This window comes from Papio anubis, chromosome 7 (genome assembly GCF_008728515.1).
Source record: "Papio anubis isolate 15944 chromosome 7, Panubis1.0, whole genome shotgun sequence".
Lineage (NCBI taxonomy): Eukaryota > Metazoa > Chordata > Mammalia > Primates > Cercopithecidae > Papio > Papio anubis.
In genome coordinates this window covers 105736889-105762524 of record NC_044982.1, presented here as the reverse complement: position 1 = coordinate 105762524, position 25636 = coordinate 105736889, and the positions used below count along the sequence as shown (strand labels likewise).

The following is a 25636-nucleotide window of genomic DNA, read 5'->3' as shown; positions in this document are numbered from 1 at the left end:
CTGAAAAGGGCAACCTGAGCCGTGAGTCAAAGTCTACTTTATTAATGTATACTGTTTTAATGTGGATTATAAAAATAATTCTTATTCTTTTAGCATTTCTCCCACTACTAGTTTTTAACAGAGTCAGGTACTAGTTTTTACCAGTCAGGTGCCAAACCACATGGTAGTCTTGGGAAACATTTCCTTGAACACAGAATGTTAATGCTAGAATGGAATTTGGCAGTCCTCCATGAGTCCTCCCCTTCTCAAAAAGAAGCCATCAATGCCTCTGAGAAGTCACAATGGCCTGGCCCCAGGGCTACTGGCTGAGCCAGAAACAGGAGGGCTCCAGACCCCAGGCCATCACCTACCTTGCTCCATGTCACCTCCTACATGATACTACTAAGGGTTGCCAAGACATTTCATAGGCTGATACACTGACTACAGGGCTAATGATTGATTGATTGATAGACAGATAGATACATTTATATATTTCCCTCCTATTTACTCTATAAGCCACCTGTAATGACCAAAATGCTTAGTGGCAAGCATACACTTGTCCAAGTGTATGTACCACCTCCATGTGTAAACCTGTTCTTGCTGCACACACACACAGAACAAATCATGGAAAAGCTGCATTACTCACTTCTCATGTCATTCATTCTTGGCAAGGAACCACTGCCACATTGCCCACTTTGATATTCTGAGAGCTGGAAAGAGACCAGCACTCCTATCACACTCCATCAGCACCTAAACCCAAGACAGGGCATCTCTCCAGAGACCACTGAGTAGAAAGACCCTGTTCGAGAGCCCCCTGACTCACGCAGTGCAAGTGCACCTGGCCCACCAGCCACCACTGGGCTGCCTAAAACACTAAGAGCAATTGGCACTTGCTAAATCCACCCCAACCAGAGCTCAGACTGGCTGCCCTGAATTACACAATGCAGCCAGATGATATTCTGAAGTATCAATGCCTTTTTCATTCTGGGTCATTTCTGTTGCTTGGGGCCCTCAACCCAAGGAGCTGGGGCTTGCCTCTTTTACTTGAGGAGGAGGGTAGAACCCAGACATGAACAAAGCAGTCAATGTTTAGCTTTTAAGTTCCCAAATAAAACCATTTCAGTTGTGACACACTGTGAAAGCCAAGGCTTTTAGGCTTTCATGCTAGAGCCAGGTAGGCTTTTATAAGATTTAAGAGCGAGAGCGATAGAGAGAGAGAGGGAGAGAGAGAGAGAAACTCCTGGGTTCCAAGGAACTAGAGTTTGAAGAACTCAGAGCCTAGCATTTTGATTACAAGCCATGGAGGAGGAGGAGCTGTTTCCTGCCATCCAGAGAAGAGATACAAGTTCTTCCTGGAGGCAAGGAAGTAGGGAAGGGGCCTGGAGTAAGAAGAGGATGAGCAAGAAAATTGAAATGCTCCTTGGATGCCACCCTGGGGAAGGGGGTCTTAGACTCCACTTTCCACAGAAATTCTGGGAGAAGGCAGCTATCAAAGTTCTCTGGACTAACACGGGGGCTGCAGCCCAGTGGAAACCATGTGGCGTCACTAAGTAGAGATGGGGCCTGAAGGCTGGTGGCTCCCTGTGAACTGTGAACAAATGCCCTCAAGTTCCCAGCAGGAATGCTGAGGGGTCACTGAGGCCAGAGACAGCCTGGGGGCAGTGACACAGGGTTCCAAATGCAGAGATTCAGCAACCCAGAGAAGAAGGCCTGGGCCACAGATGTCAGCAGGTCCTGACCCAGGCCCAAGGCCTCCTGTGACGAGTCACCTCAGCTGTGGAAGCAAGCTTCCCTACCTGACACCATGACGTTCTGTAAACTCCCCACACATCCAGGCAACATCTTAGGACTGGATCAGTGGGAGGAGAGAACCTTCAAGAAAAACCAACAGCCCTGATAGGGAATTTCTACTCTGAATTGACTGTTTAAATCCGGAATCGCCTAAGTCATAAATGGACAGTCTACGCTTTCTATTGGAAGAGACTGAGCTACCTTGAAATGGCAAGGTTGTGCTTTTTTCCACCATTAGAAGAAATGGAAAAAAGATTTTAAAACTTTTTTTTTTTTGGTCAACAGCAGAAATGGAAAAAAGATTAAGTTGTTTCCGCCATTGGTCTACATAGAGGCTTGCAAGCAAGTTCAGTTCAGCTAAAGAGAAATTAAGTTGCTGCCCGCCTGAGTGACAGTGTGTGAATTTTCCCTTGACACAAAAGTCACCACGGATGGAGCCCCAGAGTCCAGGCAGAAGGGGCTGGATTTCCTCAATGGAGGCTTTCCAACTCTGTTAGATATGAGCCTCTCCAAGAGAGCTGAATGCCTGGTTTCCCACCATCAGAAGCCAGCACCTCAGCTGAAAACATCTCGTAAGAAAAGACTGGTCCTAACCAGTGTCCCATCTTTGTTGACAACCCCCTCCCCTTTCCCCTGTGGTCCTGCAACTGGCAGTTCCTCGTCTACCTCCACCTCCTTGCTCTCTCGCATTCAGTAGCTGGCACCTGGAATCACTGGGCATAGTTGCACAGGAGCTCCCAGCTGGCTGCTGTGGATCTGGGTGCCCTTGAACAGGCGGCTGAAACCCCTGACTCTGGGCCGTCCAGTGAGACGGCTTCAGCCAGGGTTGCCCTCCCCAAGTGGCCCTGTGTTTATTTTCTCTTACTCCTGAGACCTGACTTCAACCAAACGTGACAGCCAAGGTGGGAAAACACAGTCTTCCTTGTTAAAGTATTGAAACAAAGATTATTTTAACGGAGAAAAGGGAGTGTCTCTGTTAAATATTTATTATTCAAGCTCTGTTCCACACCATTAGGAAAGAGAGAGAGAGAGAGAGACCCTACCCCAAGAGTTTAAGATGGCTGGTCAGTAAGTACTGTATCAGTAACACAGTAGGAGGTAGGAAAACCACGTTCCCCCTGAAATAAACTGAACTTCCCTCTTGGCATTAATATGGTTCAGTCCCTCTTATTTTAACAGCAGGAAAATTATTTGCAGTTCCCCTCCCCCAACTCCACTAATTTTATATATATGTATATGTATACACACACACACACATATATATACACACACATATATATATACACACATATATATATTTTGGCTAAAGTCTCTGCTGCTGCAAAGGGTTACTTGCATATGCAGAAATGCTGAGCACATTTTATTAAGGTAGAGGCAGTCCAGTCTACAATTCCTCAGCCCCACTCAGCTACAGGGATGAAATAATAACTCCCAGGTGTTAGTGTTTACCATGTGCCAGGACAATATTCTAAGTGCCTCAGAGATATTAGTGGATTTATGGATTTAATTCCCAGAGAAATTCTATGAGTAGGTACCACTATTTCCCCCAATATGAGGGATGGAGAAATTGAGGCATACAAATTTAACACAATTAAGCCACAGCACTGAGACTTGACCGCGGGCCAGGTTGAGAGTCCGTGTTCTTGATCCCTATGCCATATATCCCTCTGAAAATGGTTAGTTTGTGGTTTTATCCCTACTCCTTTTTTTCCTGTTTTCCTTTTTTTTTGAGACTGTCTTGCTCTGTCCCTCAAGCTGCAGTACAGTGCCCTGCTATCGGCCTGCAGCCTTGACCTCCTGGGCTCAAGCAATCCTTCCACCTTAGCCTCCTAAGTACCTGGGACTACAGGCACCATCATGCCCGGATAATTTTGGTATTTTCTATAGAGGTGGGGTCTCACTATGTTGCCCAGGCTGGTCTCAAACTCCAGGGCTTAAGTGATCCTCCTGCTTTGGCCTCCTGCTTTGGCCTGGAATTACAGGCATGAGCTACCACGCCCGGCCTTCTCCCACACCATTTCTGAGCCAACTCCAGCCAATGGGGTGGCCCATCAGCTGGGCTTGGAATGAGCCTTTGGGTCCTCAGTTTGGCATACCTCAGGATGCTCCCAGGCCTTGGAAGGATCTCTAAGAGCATTATCTACCTAAATCCTACCCAGATCCCCAGGAAGGTCTGTCCATGTCCCACCTAGCCTTGCCTGTCACACCGGAAGGATAACTTCCGGGCACTTAGTCTCTATCCTGTCTTCTTCAGCCTGAGTTCCAGCTTCAAAGTGAGCAGCTCAGGCTTCAGTTAAAAATAGTGCCCACTCCAGGTGGTGAATTAGACACCAGAGTAGAGATGGCATCAGAAGGGACTGGCATGTCTGCAGCCTGGCCTTCTCATCTTCTCTCTCTCTCCCATATGCCAGGATCTGGAAGCCTGTTCTCCAGGGCTCCATCTCTAACCCTGACTTTAAGGGAGGTGAAGGTGGAAGGACTGGTCAGTGGTGAAAGGGGCGTCCTTTTCTCTGTTGCACTAAAAATCACAGCTCTTTTGTGGAACTTGGGTTCTTTTCAGACCACCGAAGGAGCCCACTGTGCTCACTCCTTTGCTGGCCTTGACTGTGGGGACTTCGTGATCTGGAAGCATTCAGTCAGAGCATCCCCACTGAAAGACAAACTATGACCCACCCCCACAGCTATTTTGAGGGGCAAAGGGGATGGAGAGAGAAGTAATTCACACAATGCTGTCAACATAAGTCGCTGTTGGGGTACAAGGTATGGAGTCTCCCAGAAGCTACTGACCTGAGAAGGGCTCTTTGTCTTTTAGTAAATCCCCCAGACTGTTGTGTCTTTTGAGTGTTTTTGTTCCTGCTTTTTATAGTTTTTCTCTTGCCTCCCTTGTAGTCTGGCTGCGACCTGTCACTTTTTCCTGCCGTCAATGGCCTTCCCGAAGCAGTCCCTTGGGCCTTCCTAATCTGCTGGTTCCAGTCTGCTGTAGGCTGGGAAATCAGATAACCGATTATGTAACATTAACAGTGCTGCATTGTGGGCTCTTACTCTGTACCGAGTCCCTTGCCCAGTACCCCTAATTCACAAGATCCAATTTAATCCTTAGAATAATCCTGTGAGGTATTAATGAGAATCCGCATTCGTTAGATGACGAAATTGAGACCCAAAGGTATGAACTGAGACAGGATTCGGGTTTCCCTCTGACTCCAAAGCCCACTTTGCAGTAAGGCAGGTAACACCCCTTTGGGCTGGGTGGGCTCATATTCTGCTCACTTCCTGGCCTGAAGTCAGGAAATCCAAACGTGTTCCCTTATTACTTACATCAGTTGTAGAGCAGCTGAGGAACAGACAGGAAGGTAGGGGGAGTCCACACCCCAGTCAGGAATGGGACCCCAAGTATCCTGGAAGCTTCGGTTCCAGAACCCAGGTGACCTTGAGGTTTGACTGTACCTGCGCCATCCGACTAGAGAGTTCATCTCCTACCACGGTGGGGTAGAAACCTGATTTGGAACTTTCAGGTTTATTTCTGGTTCCAATTCATTTTCAAACTCTCACCGAGTGTTTGAAAGCATGGAGCCAGGCACCATGCTCAATCTGTGAGATACCATCTCCTCTGAGTCCAAACAAGCATATCTGGTTCAAACTCCCTTCAAAAAGTTTCTTTTTTCCCATTTATAATCTCAAATTGTTATGGCAGAATTCGTTTGAAGCACATACTTTCTCGCTATCTAACCCAGACACAACACTGGTGTCCAATGCTGATAGATACCACAGACACTATCTAGTTCAACATCTCTAACATATTGTTTTTCTCCATGGGTAAGAGCGCACTGGACAGAAGCTTCAGATCTCTGCATCTTTGCTGTGGATTAGGTCATCTTTGGGTCCTGATTTCCTTATCTGGAAATTTTAAGTGTTGGTCTATGATGGTTAAGTTGTACATTACCAAGTAAAATCTAGTAAAAGTCTATGAACTGTCTTTCTAGAAATAACAGCCCTGTATTTATCCACAGGAGATGTGATTTATTGAAATTACTTGTCAATGGAACTCAAGCTTAACCATTAAAATCTGTAAAAATAAGCATGTGTGCTTTATGTTAAGCTTAATGCCAATCTTCCTCAATTTACTCGAGTTATATTAGATGGGTTTAATTAATAAAGTTGTGCCCTCCTCCACCTTACAAAACCATGACTTGTCTACTGAGATGACGTTTGCAGATAAATATCAAAACCTGCGGCCCATTTATTTATCAAAATAAACTTTCTGGCAGGTGACCCCTCTATTGCAACCAGATCCAATGTGTGTGGTTTGTTTTTGTTGCTGTTGTTGTTCTTTGTATTATTATTATTCTTATTTTGCCACTCTGAGTTCTGGAAAATGAAAATGCAAACAGCAGCCTTCATTAGAGTTGGCTTTCTGGCCACTGGCATAGTGATCAGCTTGCAGATGATACCTTGTCTGGCCTGCTCCTTGCTTTTTCACAATGTGGATTAGTTGCCAACATCTAAAAGTCAGGAGATGTCACATAAACATAGGGTTTCTGGCTAATCTTGAAAAATCAGAAAGGCTAGCTATGATGGGCCCACATTCTCAGGCAAGGGGCACTTGTCGTAGACTATTGGCCATCCCCTTCAGAAAGAATAAGTGTTTTCTAGTTGTTGAAGGACACACCTCTCTCTGTCATGATCCTGACTTGGAAGCTTAGAGTCAGCCATTTATCACCAGCCTTGCACTACCTTCTTACACTTTTCCTATGTCTCTCATTCCTATAATCTGGCATTCAAGTTTGCACTTGCAGCCACATCCACTGGACAACTCTAGGGGCTGTCATTCATATGGGTTCAGAGTCCTCTGGATGGTGCAACACCATTGTTGCCTGGTTTGTAATCCCAGGAAACAGCTGACTTCTACTGTATTTTTTAAAACAAGTACATAAATTAATATTTAGATGATGGTATTTTACATTTTAGCTTACAGATCAAATGTATCATTATAAAGTATATGTTAAGATTTTAAAATATGCAGCATTTGAGATCATTTCAGCAAAGTCAAAATTCCCACAACTAAGTCGGAATTTATGTCTTATGGCTTTTCAAAACTCTTTTTACAGGCTATTTAGAATAATTGCAGAAAATCATTCCCTGCAGTGAGGAAAACTTCCCTCTCTAAATCTCCCTTCAGACTGGAAAATAACAGAGAGACTCTTCCTGTTCACCTCACCAATGGCTACTGATCAGCAATAATAATCATATTTCAACTTTAATTTTTAAAATATTTTTTAAAATATAGAAAATATTAAATGTTCAACCTATCCACGTTTCAAATTATTAAGAATGCTAAGTACTCACAAAAGATAACTACTGCAGCCACAGAATTTAGAGCTAGAAAGTACCTTGGAATGTATTAAGTCCAATCACTTCCTCTAGGAACAAGTTCAAATCGGTCTAGAGGTGCTAAGAAACTCACCCCAACTGATACAACTAAGAAGTTCAGAATCTGAACTACAACATGGGACTCCTGTTTCCTTATTTTTTTCTCTCTTGCCTATAACTCTGACTCTGAAGCACTACTGATAATACCTAGAAATGGATCTGGGGGGAAGGCTGTTAGTGGGGAAGGGGAATAGAAGAAAAGAGGTGGAAGGGAAGAAATGTAAGAAACAACCTGCTGACCGAACAATCACCATTGTCACTGCTCTGTGAAATTTTAATTTCCTCTACGGAAATGTAGGTTAAAAAAATTGCACGTATTTCTATTTGTAAAGTGTTCATCTTCTTTAATTTTCAAACTTCATATTTCACTTTTGAATAAATATTTATTTTCTAATGTAATCCTAGACATTTTGTGCCAATGAGGGGAATGACTTAGGCTCTAGAAATTACTTCCAAGCTGCCTTAGAAGTGTCAAGAAATTTATAAAAGTCTCTTTTATACCTAAAGAGAGTTAGAATGTCTTAATACAAGCCATTTGGGAAATTTATTTCACCTCACTCTGATGTGCCTGTAGCACACATTTGGAATGCATATTTGTTAACTAATTTCAGTCTCCTATATGTTTAAAGCAGGTCCCAGTTTGGGGCATGTTAACCCTTAGTTGTGATTACACAAAGTGGTACCCCTTTTAAGAGTTTCGGCAAGAAGAAAAAAAAAAACTTCATAAAAAATGAGTTGATAAAATACACTTTGTCCTTAGTCTTTAAATATATAATTCAGGAGGTGACAACCTGGGACCCAATAAAAATTCCTCACGGGCGGGGAAGATACTTGAGCCTGGGTCACAAGTTCCTACACTATTTTCTTCAAAATCAGTGGTTTTCTGGGAGCTACACAGGCACACGTTTCAGCTCAAGGATGTTTCTTGGCCTCCTTTTCTCTTTGGGGACAGAGGGGCAGCTTACACTGATGAAACAGCATGACCCTACACTCGTGGGCTTGAACAGGCAGTCGTTTCTCTCAGCCAGGACCTAAAGTTGGATTTTGTCTGCAATCTGTCATTTCAAGATGTGATTCTCCCCCTTCTCCATTTTGGCTCACTTTACTCATTCTCTTAACTACCTAGCAATGATATTATCAAAGATTCCATCTCAGTCCCACGATGCATTCTGCTTAATTGACTTATGTTCTTTCATCTCTCTTTTTTTCTTTAGAAAGAAGAAATGATGAAGAAAATGTTCTTGGAATTCATTTCTGGCAGTCTCATGAGCTTTGCTTTCATTTGTTAGAGAAATGCTTGACATTTTTCCTTTACTTTATAAACACTATGTGCAAATCATTCAGAATCCTAATGGAAAGTAATTTCCCATTAATGTAGGCTATAAATGTCATTTTCTTTTGAAACTGTGCCTCAAAAACAAACAGTACAGGACCCCCTTTACACTCACAAATTCCACCCACAAATCAAGGAAGCCCAGTGCTAGGTGTGTGAGATGGGGACTTGAAGCTACCACCGAGGGAAACTTAGAAGAGGCAGCCTGGGACAGGCACAGGCAAAAGACACACAGTGGCACACAGTAGAGTTTGCTGCAGTGGAGCATATGGGACACTGAGCCTTCTTAAAAGCCAGCTTCTGCACATCTGTGATCTCTGTCTGAACATCGCCCTTCTAGGAACTTAATCAGTCTAGGGACCCAGCTACTGGCCAAGAAAGAGGGGACAAAGTACTGACATGCGCGACCTTAGTGAGGAAGCCAAAGACCTCACTGTCTTCTGTTTTTCCCTTCCAAGTCAGATGCATTCAGCGGGCTCCCTTTGCAACCACTTGCTGACCACAGATTCCCCATAATCACGAATCTTGGAAATAAATCATTCCCAATGCTCCTGGCCGTTTCATAACATTCCCTAGTATTCCTTCTTAATGACATAACATGAAATATCTATAAGGTAAAATGCCCAGCTCTGCTACTTCCTGGCTCTCTGATCTTGAGAAGATCTCACTTAACCTCTCAGAGCCTCTACTTACTCATCTGTAAAATGGGGACTAAAAATAGTACTAGAGATGTATACAAAGTATTTATACAATATCTAACCCATAGTAAGTAGTCAATAAGTGTAGTTGCTATTATCACTATCTTATTATTTATTACTTTTTTTAATTTTCACTTCCTTGGAGTACTGTTATGAGGATGAAATGAGTTATGTCTATGTCTACACAGCACCAAATACTAACTCCTGGCATACTGTTGGCACTCAAATGCTAGGTCCCTATGACCTTAAGGGATACTTTAATTCAAATACCTTTTCATTTTTATAAGGCTTAACACACTCTACACTGCCAGTCTGTGAGCTCAATCAAAGGAAAGTTGAGCTCTCTCTTTGGTGGCAAATGAGAGAATGGTGTCTTGGGAGCTTGACCTGAGGTCCTATCTCTAAGAACTACTCGGTTGCAAGCTGGAAAGGTAAAGACAATGGGGCAAGGACTGAGCCCTGGGGTTCTGGGTTCTCCTTTCCTACCGGCATTGAAGGAGGGAAGCTGAGGTTGAACTCACTGTGAAAAGTTTTAGTTAATTTGCTTATACCTAGCTGCTGCTGCTTCTTGCCCAGACTGGAGTGCAAGGGTGCGATCTCGGCTCACCGCAACCTCACTGCAACCTCTGCCTCCCGGGTTTCAAGGAATTCTCCTGCCTCAGCCTCCCAAATAGCTGGGATTATAGGCGTGCACCACCGTGCCTGACTAATTTTGTATTTTTAGTAGAGATGGGGTTTCTCCATGTTGGTCAAGCTGGTCTCCAACTCCCGAACTCAGGTGGTCCACCCGCCTTGGCCTCCCAAAGTGCTGGGATTACAGGCATCAGCCACCACAACAGGCTGAAACCCAGTGACCGTTAGATTATGGCAAAACATTTGAAAAACTTTTTGCGTATAATAACTCTGGAAGCAGACCACATACCAGCAGCGCTAAAGAAAGAAGGTGAATAAAATCAGAAGGCTGGATGTTAGCTAAACCTTGGTATGTGTAGCAAGTTATTATAAGAAAGACAAAAGTTGCCCAGTCTGCAAGCAAAGATAAAAGAAAGAGCAGAGGTTGGTTCCTAATGCATTAGAAAATCAAACTTCTGTACCCCAAAGAAAACAAGATAAGCAGATTGCTCTTCCAAATCATTGCTTCTGTACCCCAAAGAAAACAAAATAAGCAGATTGCTCTTCCGAATCATTCTCAGAGACCTCCCTAAACCAAAGGAACTCAGTTGTGTGGCAAAGATGCAATGAAAGGTGTCACCTTCCTACTCAAATCTGCTGTTTCAGGTGGTCTCAAGGTAGCCTCTGTAAGTTAAGAAAGTGAAGCATGGGTGAGACAAGGAAGGAAAGAAAGAAACCTTTTAAGAGCTATATCTAAGAAAGAACCTTGAATGTATTTACAGGCACATGGAACTGCCTGGAAGTATATAGATCAGAAGATCACTATGTTTTTTAAGAAATCAAGTTGTGGACAGTGTGGTGACTCACCTGTAATTCCAGCAGTTTGGGAGGCTGAGGCAGGTGGATCACTCAAGGTCAGGAGTTCAAGACCAGCCTGGCCAACATGGTGAAGCCCCATCTCTACTAAAAATACAAAAATTGGCCAGGTGTGGTGGTGCATGCCTATAATACCAGCTACTTGGGAGGCTGAGGCACAAGAATTGCTTGAACCTGGGAAGCAGAGGTTGCAGTGAGCCAAGATCCCACCACTGCACTCCAGCCTGGGCGACAGAGCAAGACTATCTCAAAAAAAAAAAAAAAGAAATCAAGTTGTGATAAGAAGTGTAAACCTAACCTGAAGACATCTGTATCTACTAAACTGTAAGGAACCCACAAGGTCCCTGAGCAGCAATAAGCACAGATGTCAAAGAAGGCAGCCCTCCAAAGCCCACTTACAATGTGGTCTTGGAAGACACATTTCTCAGAAAGCAAATCTAGGAGCTCACAGAATAAAAGACAAAAGCATCTCCCTGATCCAAAATCCAGAGAGCAGAACCAGGGTCTAATCAAGACACTTTCTTTACTGCCAGGGTAGGGGGTCCTTGAAATTTCTGTCCAGCAGGAGTCCATCATTGTTATGGACTGGTGTATGCAGTGTATTTCTATTTGCTATGGCCTGAATGTGTGTGTTCCCCCAAAATTCATCTGTTGAAATGTAATCTCCAATGCAATAGTATTAAGAGCTGGGACCTTTAGGAATTGATTAGGTAATGAGAATTAGTGACTTGGGGGTGATTAGGTCATGAGTAGGATTAGTGCCCTTATAAAAGGGACCTGAGGGAGCTCATTTGCTCCTTCTGCCATGTGAGGACATAGCTAGAAGATATCATCTATGAGGAATGGGCCTCCACCAGGCACCAGTTCTGCTGGCACCTTGATTTTAGACATCTCAGCCTCCAGACTGTAAGTAAAAGCTACCCAGTCTAAGGTATTTTGTTACAGCAGCCCAAACAAAGATGCCATTACAACTGGATAGCAGCTGCCTAGCTAGAGGTTGTACTTCCCAAGTTGCTTTGCTACTAGGTGTGGCTGTTTGAGCGCTCATCCCTGGAATGTCTGTGTCATTTCCACCTGTGGGTATAAGAGGAAATATCTAGCCTAAATGTTTGTTCCCTCTCCCCTTCCTGCTGGCTTGAGTGGCAATAACTAGGAAGCCATATGATGAAGATGGCAGAGCTGCCATCAGCCTAGACCCCTGAGAGACTTTATGCATTAGAACCACCTATCTTCTTGGAATATTCTCCCTGGACTGTGGCAGGAGTGAGGAAATTCTATTTTACTGCATTTCGGTTTTGTGGGCTTTTCTTGTTTTTGTTTTTGAAACAGAAACTAGTGTTAGCATAATACAATACAAAAAGTCTTTTGGACCAATAACAAGCAGCAAGAGAAACCTGAATGGACCAATAACAAGCAGCAAGACTGAAATGGTAATTTAAAAATTACCAAAAAAAAAAAAAAAAAAAAATGTCCAGGACCAGAAGGATTCACAGTTGAATTCTATCAGACATTCAAAGAAGAGTTAGTACCAATCCTATTGACACTATTCCACAAGATACAGAAAGAAGGAATCCTCTCTAAATCATTCTAGGAAGCCAGTATCACCCTAATACCAAAACCAGGAAAGGACATAGGAAAAAAAAAAAAGAAAACTACAGACCAATATCCCTGATGAACACAGATGCAAAAATCCTTAACAAAATACTAGCTAAATGAATCCAACAGCATATCCAAAAGATAATCCACCACAATCAAGTGGGTTTTATACTAGTGATGCAGGGATGGTTTAACATACGCAAGTCAATAAATGTGATACACTATATAAACAGAATTAAAAACAAAAAGTACATGATCATCTCAATGACACTGAAAAAGCATTCGCAAAATCCAGCATCCCTTCATGATTAAAAACCCTCAGCAAAATAGGCATAGAAGGGACATCCTTAATGTAATAAAAACCATCTATGACAAACCCACAGTCAACATAATACTGAATGGAGAGAAGTTGAAAGCATTTCCTCCGAGAACTGGAACAAGACAAGGATGCCCACTCTCACCACTTCTGTTCGACATAGTACTGGAAGTCCTAGCCAGAGCAATCAGACAAGAGAAAGAAATAAAGGGCATCCAAATCAGTATAGAGGAAGTCAAACTGTCACTGTTTGCTGATGATATAACTGTATACCTAGAAAACCCTAGAACCCAAAAGACTCCTCCAAAAAGCTCCTAGAACTGATAAATGAATCCAGCAAAGTTTCAGGATACAAAATTAATGTATATAAATCAGTAGCTCTGCTATATAACAACAGAGACCAAGCTGAGAATCAAATCAAGAACTCAACCCCTTTTATAATAACTGTAAAACAAAAACAAAAACTTAGGAATATACCTAACCAAAAAGGTAAAAGACCTCTACAAGGAAAACTACAAAACACTGCTGAAAGAAATCATAGATGTCACAAACAAATGGAAACACATCCCATGCTCATGGATGGGCAGAATCAATATTGTGAAGATAACCTTACTGCCAAAAGCAGTCTACAAATTCACTGCAATTCCCATCATCAAAATACTGTCATCATTCTTCACAGAACTAGAAAAAACAATCCTAAAATTCATATGAAATCAAAAAAGTGCCCGCATAGCCAAAGCAAGACTAACCAAAAAGAATAAATCTGGAGGCATCACATTACCTGATTTCAAACTACCCTATAAGACCACAGTCACCAAAACAACATGGTACTGTTATAAAAATAGGCACATAGATCAATGGGACAGAATAGAGTACCCAGAAATAAACCCAAATACTTACAGCCAACTGATCTTCGACAAAGCAAACAAATGCGTAAAGTGGGGAAAGGACACCCTATTCAACAAATGGTGCTGGAATAATTGGCAAGCTATGTGTAGGAGAATGAAACTGGATTCTCATCTCTCACCTTATACAAAAATCAACTCAACATGGATCAAAGACTTAAATCTAAGACCTGAAACTATAAAAATTCTAGAAGATAACATCAGAAAAATCCTTCTAGACATTGACTTAGGCAAAGGCTTCATGACCAAGAACCCAAAAGCAAATGCAACAAAAACAAAGATAAATAGCCGGGACTTAATTAAACTGAAGAGCTTCTGCAGAGCAAAAGGAACAGTAAAAGTGTACAGACAACCCACGGAGTGGGAGAAAATCCTCACGATCTATACATCTGACAAAGGACTAATATCCAGAATCTACAAGACATGAATAGACAATTCTCAAAAGAAGATATACAAATGGCCAACAAACATGAAAAAAATGCTCAACATCACTAATGATCAGGGAAATGCAAATCAAAACCGCAATGCGATACCAACTTACCCCTGCAAGAATGGCAATAATTAAAAAATCAAAAAATAATAGATGTTGGCGTGGATGGGTGAAAAGGGAACATTTCTCCACTGCTGGTGAGAATGTAAACTAGTACAACCACTATGGAAAACTGTGTGGAGATTCCTTAAAGAACCAAAGGTAGAACTACCATTTGATCCAGCAATCCCACTACTGGGTATCTACCCAGAGAAAAAGAAGTCATTATACAAAAAAGATAGTTGCACACGTATGTTTATAGCAGCGAAATTCGCAATTGCAAAAATATGGAACCAGCCCAAATGCCCATCAATGAGTGGATAAAAAAACTGTGGGGGGGGGGGATGTGTGTGTGTGTGTGTGTGTGAGATACACACACACATATATATGCAGCAACCTGGGTGGAATTGGAGACTATTATTCTAAGTGAAGAAACTCAGGAATGGAAAAACAAACATCATGTGTTCTCACCCATAAGCGGGAGCTAAGCTATGAGGATGCAAAGGCATACGAGTGATACAATGGACTTTGGGGACTTGAGAGAAAGGGTGGGAGGGGGTAAGGGATAAAAGACTACAAATTGGGTTCAGTGTATACTGCTCGGCTGATGGGTGCACTGAAATCTCACAAATCACCACTAAAGAGCTTACTCATGTAACCAAATACCACCTGTTCCTCAAAAACCTATGGAAAAAAATTAAAATATCAAAAAAATAAAGAAAGGAAAGGGGGAGTGCTTCACATGGAAAGTTGAATCTCTCCCCCAACTACAGAAATATACAGGGTGAAAAAATAAGTAAATAAGAAGAGATAGAAAATTGTTATGGCACCAATGAATTCTACCTTGAAAATATATCTGCTTCATTAAAATCTTAAAAAACAAACAACAAAAAATAGTCTTCAGAGAATTGTAGCTGAGTATCCTCTTGATACGTTTTTTATAAAATCAATTTTATTAACCTTCACTGAAACATTACATCAAAAAATGTAAACTGAAAACTAGTACCACATGCTATAAAGAGACTGTAACCATGAAAATAATTATGGAATAATATAATGGAAAATAGACAATTTTATTACATCCAAAAGGTACATTCTCTAGTCTGTAAATGACTTTTAACTGGAGGCCTCTCCTCTCTGTTAAAATTGAGCATTAAAAATATACTCCAGCACAAAACTGTAGCTTATCTTCTTGAAATTGGAATGAATAAAAGAGAATTGAAAACAAGAATATTTTCTCATCATGTGATTTAAGATTGTTTGCCTGTATCCATTCAGCACCTAAAGCCATCTTGGGGAAGAGCAAAGATGTAACCAGTGAGATAAGTGGCACTGAATGTCTTAAGGGAAATTTCCATTAATATGGCACGATGAAGTACAAGACTGCAGCCTTCCTTTCATGTATCAAATCCCTATCACTTATAAAATAGGACTTTTTAAGGTTGCAAATAATGTTGGAAAATGAGACTAAATACTGCTGGTAGACCAGAAATTATGAGGAACACAAGAATATCTGGAAGACGGAAAGCAGCAGATGGAGGAAATGAGGCTCAACATGGCTCCCAAAGCGGAATGCCATGACAGTGAAATCTAACGGCGCCCAAAGCTCAGTGTTAGTGGATCCTAAAAGCTGGCTGGCTTTCTGAGAAAAGAGCAGCCAGGTGAGTCCATTCATCCTGGGTTTGTACCAGTGCCGGGAGCCCTGGCAACTGCCTTCAGGAAGGGGTACTGACTGAGTGTGGGCACCTGAAACAGAAAGTCAGGGCAGCGCTGAAAACCAGAAACCAGTCCACTGCACTCAACAGAACATCCCTTATTCCCCCTTAACCACAGGAGGCAACCTCATAAGCACTCTCAAATAAAAAATTGTGCACAGAGCCAAGAATCATCAACGTATGAGAAACAACTTCATAAAGTAGACCCTAGATCCCAGCAAATACTCAAGGAGATAAGAATTAAGAGGAGATTTTTTAAAAAGTATAATTAAGGGCCAGGTGTGGTGGCTCACACCTATAATCCCAGCACTTTGGGAGGCCGAGGTGGGTGGATCACGACGTCAGGAGTTCCCGACCAGCCTGGTCAACATGGTGAAACCCCGTCTCTACTAAAAATACAAAAATTAGCCAGGTGTGGTGATGGGCACCTGTAATCCCAGTTACTCAGGAGGCTGAGGCAGGAGAATCACTTGAACCTGGGAGGTGGAGGTTGCAGTGAGCCAAGATCGCACCATTGCACTCCAGCCTGGGTGACAAGAGCGAAACTCCATTTCAAATAATAATAATAATAAGAAGAAGTATAATTAATATTCTCATAAGAATATGAAGGGTCTAGTTACTTGTAAAATTTTTTAAAAATGTAAATTTGAACACTTATCATGGTAGGCAGAGCAATAGCCTCCCCCAGAGATGTCTGCTTCCTAATCCTCAGAACCTGTGGATATGTTACCTTACACAGCGAAAGGGAATATGAAGATGTGATTAAGTTACAGATTTTGAGATGGGGAGGTTACCTGGGTTTATGTGGGTAGGTTCAGTATAATCACAACAGTCCTTATAAGGGGGAAGCAGGAGAATCCGAGTTAGAGAAGGAGATCTGACAATGGAGGCAGGGAGATCTGAAGATGTCATGGCACCAGCTGGGAAGCTGGATCAAGGGGCAATGAGGCAAGCAATGCAGGCAGCCTCTAGAAGTCAGGAGAGGCAAGAAAATGGATTTCACCCTGTCTGGAATGCGAACACCTTGATTTTAGGATTTCTGACCTCCAGAACTGTAAAATAGATCATACATTGTGTTATTTTAGACCACACAGTTTGTGGTATTTCATGGCAGCATCAATAGAGAACAATACAATTGGAGTAAGAAATTCAATAGATATGCTAAATAAATAAATGGATCAAGGAATAAAGTAAGAAGGTGAAATGTCCTCAGAGGGCAGAATAGAAAGACAGAAGTACAGAGAGCAAGGAGGAAAAGACGAGGCAAAGGAAGGACCAAAAGTTTCAACCTCTAGTAGTTGCTTACAAGGGCAAAAAGAAAGGGAATAGAGAAGGATATTTAAGGCATTAAAAAGAAAGAAAGAAAGAAAGAAAGAAAACAACAAAAAAAAAACCCGCCTATAATCCTAGCACTTTAGAGGTCGAGGTGGAAGGAATGTTGAGCCCAGGAGTTGGAGACCAGCCTGAGCAACACGACAAAACCCCGTATCTTAAAAAAAACAAGCAAACAAACAAAAAAAACCACACACGCTTTCCATGTTTTAAAAAATGCAAGTAATCAGATTAAAAGGGTCAATGCAAATGAGGAATAGGGAAGGGAATGTAGCCCACTTCCCATACTTCTGGATACAATTGCCAGGAGAAATAGACAAATCCATAACTATAATCAGAGATTTTAATACCTTCTGCCACAAAATTAATAGGAAAACATAGACTAAAAAATCAGTAAGAATATGGAAGACTTGAAGAACGCTATTAAATAATTTCACCTAATTGACATTTATAAAACACCCTACCCAGCAAGAATAGAACACACATTCTTCTCAAGTGTACACAGATTATTTACCAAGATGGATCATATTCTGGCCCATCAAGCAAGTCTCAAAAAATTTTAAAGGGTATGATTCATACAAAGTATGTTATTTGATTTTAAAAAAATGGAATCAGGCCGGGCACGGTGGCTCAAGCCTGTAATCCCAGCACTTTGGGAGGCCGAGACGGGTGGATCACGAGGTCAGGAGATCGAGACCATCCTGGCTAACACGGTGAAACCCCGTCTCTACTAAAAAATACAAAACACTAGCCGGGCGAGGTGGCGGGCACCTGTAGTCCCAGCTACTCAGGAGGCTGAGGCGGGAGAATGGCGTAAACCCAGGAGGCGGAGCTTGCAGTGAGCTGAGATCCGGCCACTGCACTCCAGCCTGGGCGACAGAGCGAGACTCTGTCTCAAAAAATAAATAAATAAATAAATAAAATTTAAAAATGGAATCAAATAGAAATCTAAAACCGAAAGAGATCTGAAAAATATCCACATATGTGGAAATGATATATAACACATTTCAAAAGAAACCAAGAGTTAAAGAGGTTATCAAAAGTAAAATTAGAAACAATTGTAAAAACGATGAAAGGGAAAACTCAGCATATCAGAGTGCATGAGATACTGCTCAAGTGGTACTTAAGGGGAAATTGAGAGCACTTAACACATCGGAAAAGGCAAAAGGACTCAATGACAACAGAGAAAAATCAATGAGACAGAGAGCTGGCTCTTTAAGAAGATTAATAAAACTGATAAATCTATAGCTAAAATGATTAAGAAAAGAAAAAGACAAAAATTACCAATTTCAAAAATGATTGAGAGAAGTAAATCACTACAAATTCTATATATCTTAAAAGGATAATAACGGAATATTATGAACAACTTTATGCAATAAATTTGACAACTTAGATGAAAGGGATAAATTCCTTGAAACACACAAACTTCTAAAGTTCACTCAGGAAGAAACAGATAACCTCAATTGCCTTCTATCTATAAAGATGTTGAATTTATAGTTTAAAGCCTTCACGCAGAAAAAAACAAATAAACAAAAAAAGGAGTAACTTTACAGAGGAAAGCTGACAAATATTGCCTCAGCCAGCTGACCCAGATCAGTATCAGCAGTGATTAATCTTGTTGATAGGACATATTTTTTTGTTTAACGTTTAGGTTCAGGTGTACATGCACAGGTTTTTTACATGAGTAAACTGTGTGTCATGGGGATTTGGTGTACAGATTATTTCGACACTCAGGTGATCAGCATATTTTTCAATTCTCACCCTCTTCCCACCCTCCACCCTCAAGCAGTCCCCACTGGCTATTATTCCCTTCTTTGTGTCCATGTGTACTCAATGTTTAGCTCCCACTTACAAGTGAGAACATGCAGTATTTGGTTTTCTGTTCCTGAGTTAGTTCACTTAGGATCACGGTCTCCAGTTCCATCCATGTTGCTGCAAAGGACATGATCTCATTCTTTTTTACGGCTGTGTAGTGTCCCATGGTGTATATGTACGTCTTCTTTATCCAGTCTACCACTGATGGGCATTTAGTTTGATTCCACGCCTTTGCTATTGTGAATAGTGCTGTGTGCTGTGATGAACATACACGTGTATCTGTCTTTATGGTAGAATGATTTATATTCCTTTGGGTATATACGCAGTAAGGGGAACGCCGGGTCAAATGATAGTTCTGCTTTAAGTTGTGCGAGAAATTGCCAAACTTCTTTCCACAGTGGCTAAAGTAATCTACATTCCCACCAGCAGTGTATAAGCTGTCTCGTTTCTCTGCAGCCTTGCCAGCATCTATCATTTTTTGACTTTTTAATACCAGCCATTCTGACTAGTGTGAGATGGTAGGTGATGGGAAGAGAATGGCACTTTACCTCTGTGATCTTCTTCCCAGAAACCCACAACTCCTGTCTAACCATGTAAAGACATCAGACAAATCTCAATTGGGGGACATTCTACAAAATATGTAAACAGTACTCCCCAAAACTGTCAAGTTCATTAAAGACAAAGAGAGTCTTAGAAGCTGCCACAGCAAGAGGGGCCAAAGGAGATGTGATGACCAAATGCAATGTGCTATTCTGGATAGGATCCTAGAACAGAAAAAGCACAGTAGGTAAAAATTAAGGAAACGTAAATGAAGTATGGACTTTAGTTAATATAAATATATGTTCATTATTTAGAGTAAATGTAACATACTAATAAAATGTTAATATAGAAGAATGGAGGAGTATATGGGAATGCCCTGTGCTATCGTCACAACTTTTCTGTAAGTCTAAAACTATTCTAAAATTTAAAATTAATTTTAAAAAACTTTCCCACAAAGAGTTTATCCTAGGGAAGAAAGGTTGATTTAACTAATAATGTAATTCACCATATTAACAAATTAAAAAAAAAAACAACAAATGATCATCTCAACAGATACCAAAAAAAGGCATCTGACAAAATTCAAAGACTGTTTCTCATTAAAACTCTCTTCAAACTATTTATGACTAGAAGGGAATTCCCTCAATCTGATTTTTTAAATCTATGAAGGCCAGGCCTAGTGGCTCACGCCTGTAATCCCAACACTTTGGAAGGCCAAGGCAGGCGGATAGTAGGAACCCAGAAGTTCATGAGCAGCTTAGGCAACAGGGAGAATCCTCATCTTTACGAAAGATACAAAAATTAGCCAGGCTTGGTGGTGTGTGCCTGTAGTTCCAGCTACGCAGGAGGCTAATGTGGGAGGATCTTTTGAGCCCAGCAGGTTGAGGTTGCAACAAGCCACGACTGTGCCACTGCACTCCAGCCTGGGCAACGGGGCAAGACGCCGTCTCAAAAAAAAAAAAAAAAATTATATGAAAACTCTACAGCTAAAATCATCCTTAATTATGAAGTACTGAATGCTTCTCCCTTAAAATCAGAGACAAAGCGAGGATGTCCACTCTAACCCTTTGTACTCAGCATGTTCTAGCAAGTGAAAAAAGGCAAGAAAAACAAAGGTATGCAGATATCAAGTAAAACTGTCTTCATTTACAGAGGATATGAACATCTATGTAGAAAAACTATGGAATCTATTAAAAAACTACTAGACCTAAGATGTAAATTTAGCACCATGGCAGGATACAAGATCAATATACAAAAATCAATGGAATATTATGAATGCTAGAAACAAAAATTCAGAAATGGAAATTTTATTAAAATGCTGTTTAAAATTGCATAAAGATATAAAATACTTAGAGATTGATGCAAAAATTTAAAAGACCTGTATATATTCTAAAAATAGCGAAACATTGCTGAGAGAAATTCAAGAAGACCTAAATAAATGGGAAATAAAATAGATTGTGTTCAAGACTGGAACACTCAATATTGTTTTTTTGTTTTTGTTTTTGTTTTTTTGAGACAGAGTCTCGCTCTGTCATCCAGGCTAGAGTGTGGTGGTGCAATCTTGGCTCACCGCAAGCTCCGCCTCCCAGGTTCACCCCATTTTCCTGCCTCAGCCTCCAGAGTAGCTGGGACTACAGGCGCCTGCCACCATGCCTGGCTAATTTTTTGTATTTTTAGTAGAGACGGGGTTTCACCATGTTAGCCAGGATGGTCTCGATCTCCTGATTTTGTGATCCGCCCGCCTCAGCCTCCCAAAGTGCTGGGATTACAGGCGTGAGCCACCGCGCCCAGCCTGGAACACTCAATATTGTTAAGCTATCAATACCTCTTAAATTGATTTACAGATTCACCCAATCCAAATAAAAATCTGAGCAGGAATTTTTTTGAAACATTGAAAATTTGATCTCTAAAACTCACATGAAAATGCAAAGTAACTAGAATAGTCAAACGATTTTTAAAATGAAGACCAAAGTTAGAGGACTAACAGAACCTGACCTCAAAACTTACAAAGCTACAGTCATCAAGACAACAACAATTGTATAAGAATAGAAATGCAATGATAGTATACTATGTGATACTGCTGTGAATATTATTTCTGTGCTCACGACATTGTAAACAAGTGTTAGAGGATGGAAAAATGGAAGTTTTGGATGAGGCCCCAGAACTGTTTTTGTTTGTTTGTTTCTTTGTTTTAACTGATGTGCAGAAGACAACTTATGCAGGATTTGGAAACAAACGAAAAGAGAAGAGATGAGGGAAGCCAATTTTGTAACTTTCAATCCCAGCCTACATCTATGGCATTAACAGGTCAGAAGATGGACATTAAAAAGGATTTTTAGAAAAATGTTTGGAGAGAGTGTGGAGGAGGCAGGATGTGTTGTGACCTTTTCATTTCACACCAAATCAAGAGAGAAGGACTTTTAAAAGATTCTTCAGGGAGCTTAAAATACATTCTCTGGGGACTGTAGAACAGAAGGAGTAGATGGGGAAAGAGAAAAAGCCAAAGACAACCTCTTCCCTGACACCAGTGTTCCCACTGCAACAGGCCAGAGCTTGGGGAGGAGTGAAAGCCGAACTTTAAATCAAGATGAAAGCTTTGACTGTGACATGGGTCTTAGCATTTTGACTACTGCACGAGCCTGCACGTACACACTCAAGTGACTGGAGAACTTATGTGACCCAAGAGTGGTCAGAGAAGCCATGGAGACTGCTCACATTTTCATCCAGAAGCAGGCAATTCAAAATAAGAGCAGGGAAAAAGGGGAGGAGGGCATTTTAAGAGTCCCACATGATGGAAGTGATGGTTATACAATGAATATTTATTTAACAATAACAGTGATTATAAGTAAATTGGAAGGGTGAAAGAAGGGAGAAGTCTATGGAAGACCAAGGGTTACAAAGCTAAGCCTTTATCTTCCATGTCAGGAAATCAATACATTTATCCAAAACTGAAAAATCAAGAAATTGTAAAAAACAAGCATCATGAAGTTAAGTACCAAATAAATATGCAAAAGAGTTGAAAGTGTTTCCTCTGAGAGCAGAAAATAAGCACTGGGAAAGGAGTTGAAGGGGAAACTACCATTTCTCACGAAAAAGCTTGCACCATGTTTTTTTAAAAAATGTATACACATATATTCTGATAATTTATAGTTTTACTAATGAGAAAATTCATGGGGCCTGCCCATGTTTTCACACAGAGGTAGAGGTAACTACATTTGCATTTTTAAAACCACATACGCATATTACCATTTTCTTTTTAAACTACATATACATATTACTCTGATAATTTTTGTTTTTAAATGGGAAAAAAAACCCAAAAACCTTTAAGGATAGCAATAGGGATGGAAGAAAATTCACACTGTGCAGCTTATATGAGCAATGTGTGTTTGAAAGGGCAATTGGACACCCCTAGGCAAAATAAATGAATCTCAACTTAAGTCTCACATTTATACAAAAATTAACACAAACTGGATCACAGACTTAAGAAAAAACATAGGAGAGGCCGGGCATGGTAGCTCAACAACTGTAATCCCAGCACTTTGGGAGGCTGAGGCATCCAGATCATTTGAGGTCAGGAGTTCGAGACCAGCCCAGCCAACACAGCAAAACCCCATCTCTACTAAAAATACAAAAATTAGCTGGGCATTGTGGTGTGCGCCTGTAGTCCCAGCTACTCGCGAGGCTGAGGCAGAAGAATCGCTTGAACCTGGGAGGCAGAGGTTGCAGTGAGCTGAGATTGCACCACTCTACTCCAGCCTGGGCTACAGAGTGAGACACCGTCTCAAAAAAAAAAGGAAAGAAAATAGAAGAAAATCTTTAGTATTTAGGGTTAGGCAAAGAATTCCTAGACTTCACACAATCTATAAAAGTAAAAATGAATACACTGGACTTCATAAGAATTAAAAATTTTGATCTGTGAAAGACCCTGTTAAAAGGATAAAAAGATAAGCTACAGAGAGAATATATTTGCAAATCACATATATAGAAAGAACTTGTATTTAGAATAAATCAAGCATTCTCAAGACTCATCAGTAAAAATGTAAACAATCCAATTAGAAAATGGACAAAAGACATGAAGAAACATTTCACCAAAGAGGATACACAGATGGCAAATAAACACATTAAAAGATATTCAACATCATTAAATCCCTAAGGAAATGCAAATTAAACCCACAGTAAGATTCACTACACACCTATCAAAGTGGCTAAAATAAAAAATAGTGACAACACCAAATGCTGGCAGAGATGTGGAGAAACTGGATCACTAATGCATTGCTGGTGGGGATGTGAAACAGTAGCACAACTCTGAAAGATAGTTTGGGAACCTCTTTTCATTTACAAAAATAAATCCTCATGATAAAGATCTAAATATTAAGAAAAGATTATTCAAAGTAGTAGAAAACCATAGAAGAGTAACTCCAGGGATAGGAAGACTTTTCACAACAGGGCACAAAATGTAATCATGACAGGGCACAAAATGTAAAAGTCATAAGCAAAAGACAGATACATTTGACTACATCAAAATAAAAGCTTCTGTATACTGGAAGAAAAACTAAACAAAGCAAACAACAGCAAAAGCAACAAAGAGACAAGGCACTCCATAAGCAAAGTTTAAAGATAAATGACAAACTGGGAAAAAAATTATTAATATCCCCATATGGAAAGAACTCCTATAAAACAACAAGATAAAGCAAACTACCCCCAAAAACCACAAATAAATGACATAAACAGACTGAATTCAGACACAAGGAAATACAAATTAAAATACAGAAAAGAAAGTTCACCCTCACTAATAATCATGGCAATGCAAATTAAGACGGGATACCATTTTTTTCTCATGAGTGCTTGGCAGAAATGGAAGTCAACTGGCATGGGTGTGGAGAAGCAGGTGTTCATGCTTTAATAGTAGTGTAGCCAGCACAGTGGATAACTGGAAAAAACCTTAATGTCCACTAATAGGGAAATGGTATAATAGAAAACTATGAAGCTGTTAAAACAGTGGGATAGATCTATATGCATGATATGGAAATAACTCCAAGAAACAGTGATACATTTTAAAAAGAAAACTGCCGAACAATATGCCTAGTATAATCTCGCATTTAAAAAATAGCAACAAGGCTGGGTACAGTGGCTCATGCCTGTAATCCCAGCACTTCAGAAGGCTGAGGCGGAAGGATTGCTTGAGCCCAGGAGTTGCAGACCAGCCTGGGCAACAAAGTGAGACCTTGTCTCTACAAAAAAGAAAAAAATTAGCCTGGCAGGGTCACATATGCCTGTAGTTCCAGCTACATGGGAGGCTGAGGCAGGAGGATTACCTGAGCCCAGGAGGTCAAGGCTGCACTGAGCCATGTTCATGCCATTGCACTACAGCCTGGTGACCTTGTCTCAAAAAAGAAAAAAAAAAAAAAACAGAAAAAAATCCAAAACGCTGTATTTATGTGTATATCTATGTACATCAATAGATATGACAATAGTTATACCAAATTTTTAACAGTGGCTACATCTAGGAAGTGAACTGGGATGGTGTGGGTAATCACAAGAGACTATAGAATGACTTACACCATTAAATCTTTTTTCTGTGTGACTATTTTACCAATTTTTTTGTTTGATTATTTTACTAAAAGACACATTTGCGTCACTTGTTTAATAAAAAATAATGATGCAGCACTTAAGATAGTATCTAGCATATAACAGTTGCTCAGAAATGCTAATTTCAACTTAAAAATAAATTAAGAAAATATTTTCAAAGAGTTAAAAAAATATAGGATGATGTAGCAATAATGGTTCTATGGCCAAGGTTCTAAATGCCACATTATATAAGTGATGGAATTCTTCCCCAGGGAACAGAAAAAAAGGGGCACTTTTAGGGGAAAAGGGAACTTACCAAACAACCAAAGAAAGATATCCAGGGTCTGTGTGTATTCACTGACCCAGAAACAAGCGTAAGTGTGTGTTTCTAGAAGCGCTTTACTAAAGGCACACTTAGCATATTAGAATGGTAAACTTACCTGTCGTCTTCACTACAGAGGTGGTGGAAACCCCATTGAGCTCACTAGCACTCCTTTTCACAGGCCTTGGCTTGTATTCTCGTCTGGGGACACTGGATGCAGCTGATATTCTGTAACACACATCATAAGATGAGCCAGACATCTGATGTTGAAAGCTTTCCAAACAC

At 40.7% G+C, this 25636-nt stretch overlaps 1 protein-coding gene across 6 annotated transcripts in view; it reads right to left on the bottom strand.

Annotated features, from left to right (window-relative positions):
- The window catches only part of SH3GL3 (SH3 domain containing GRB2 like 3, endophilin A3), a 167527-nt gene that overhangs the window by 4359 nt on the left and 137532 nt on the right, over positions 1-25636 (bottom strand). For 4 of the 6 annotated variants that reach the window (XM_009210789.4, XM_009210790.4, XM_003901311.5 and 1 more), the window contains one exon: positions 25470-25579. In XM_009210789.4, coding sequence (XP_009209053.2) covers positions 25470-25579 — 110 coding nt within the window. Of the gene's footprint in view, positions 1-4557; positions 4755-25469; positions 25580-25636 lie in introns of all 6 variants that reach the window. The other 2 variants (XR_649338.4, XR_649339.4) reach the window with 1 other exon arrangement.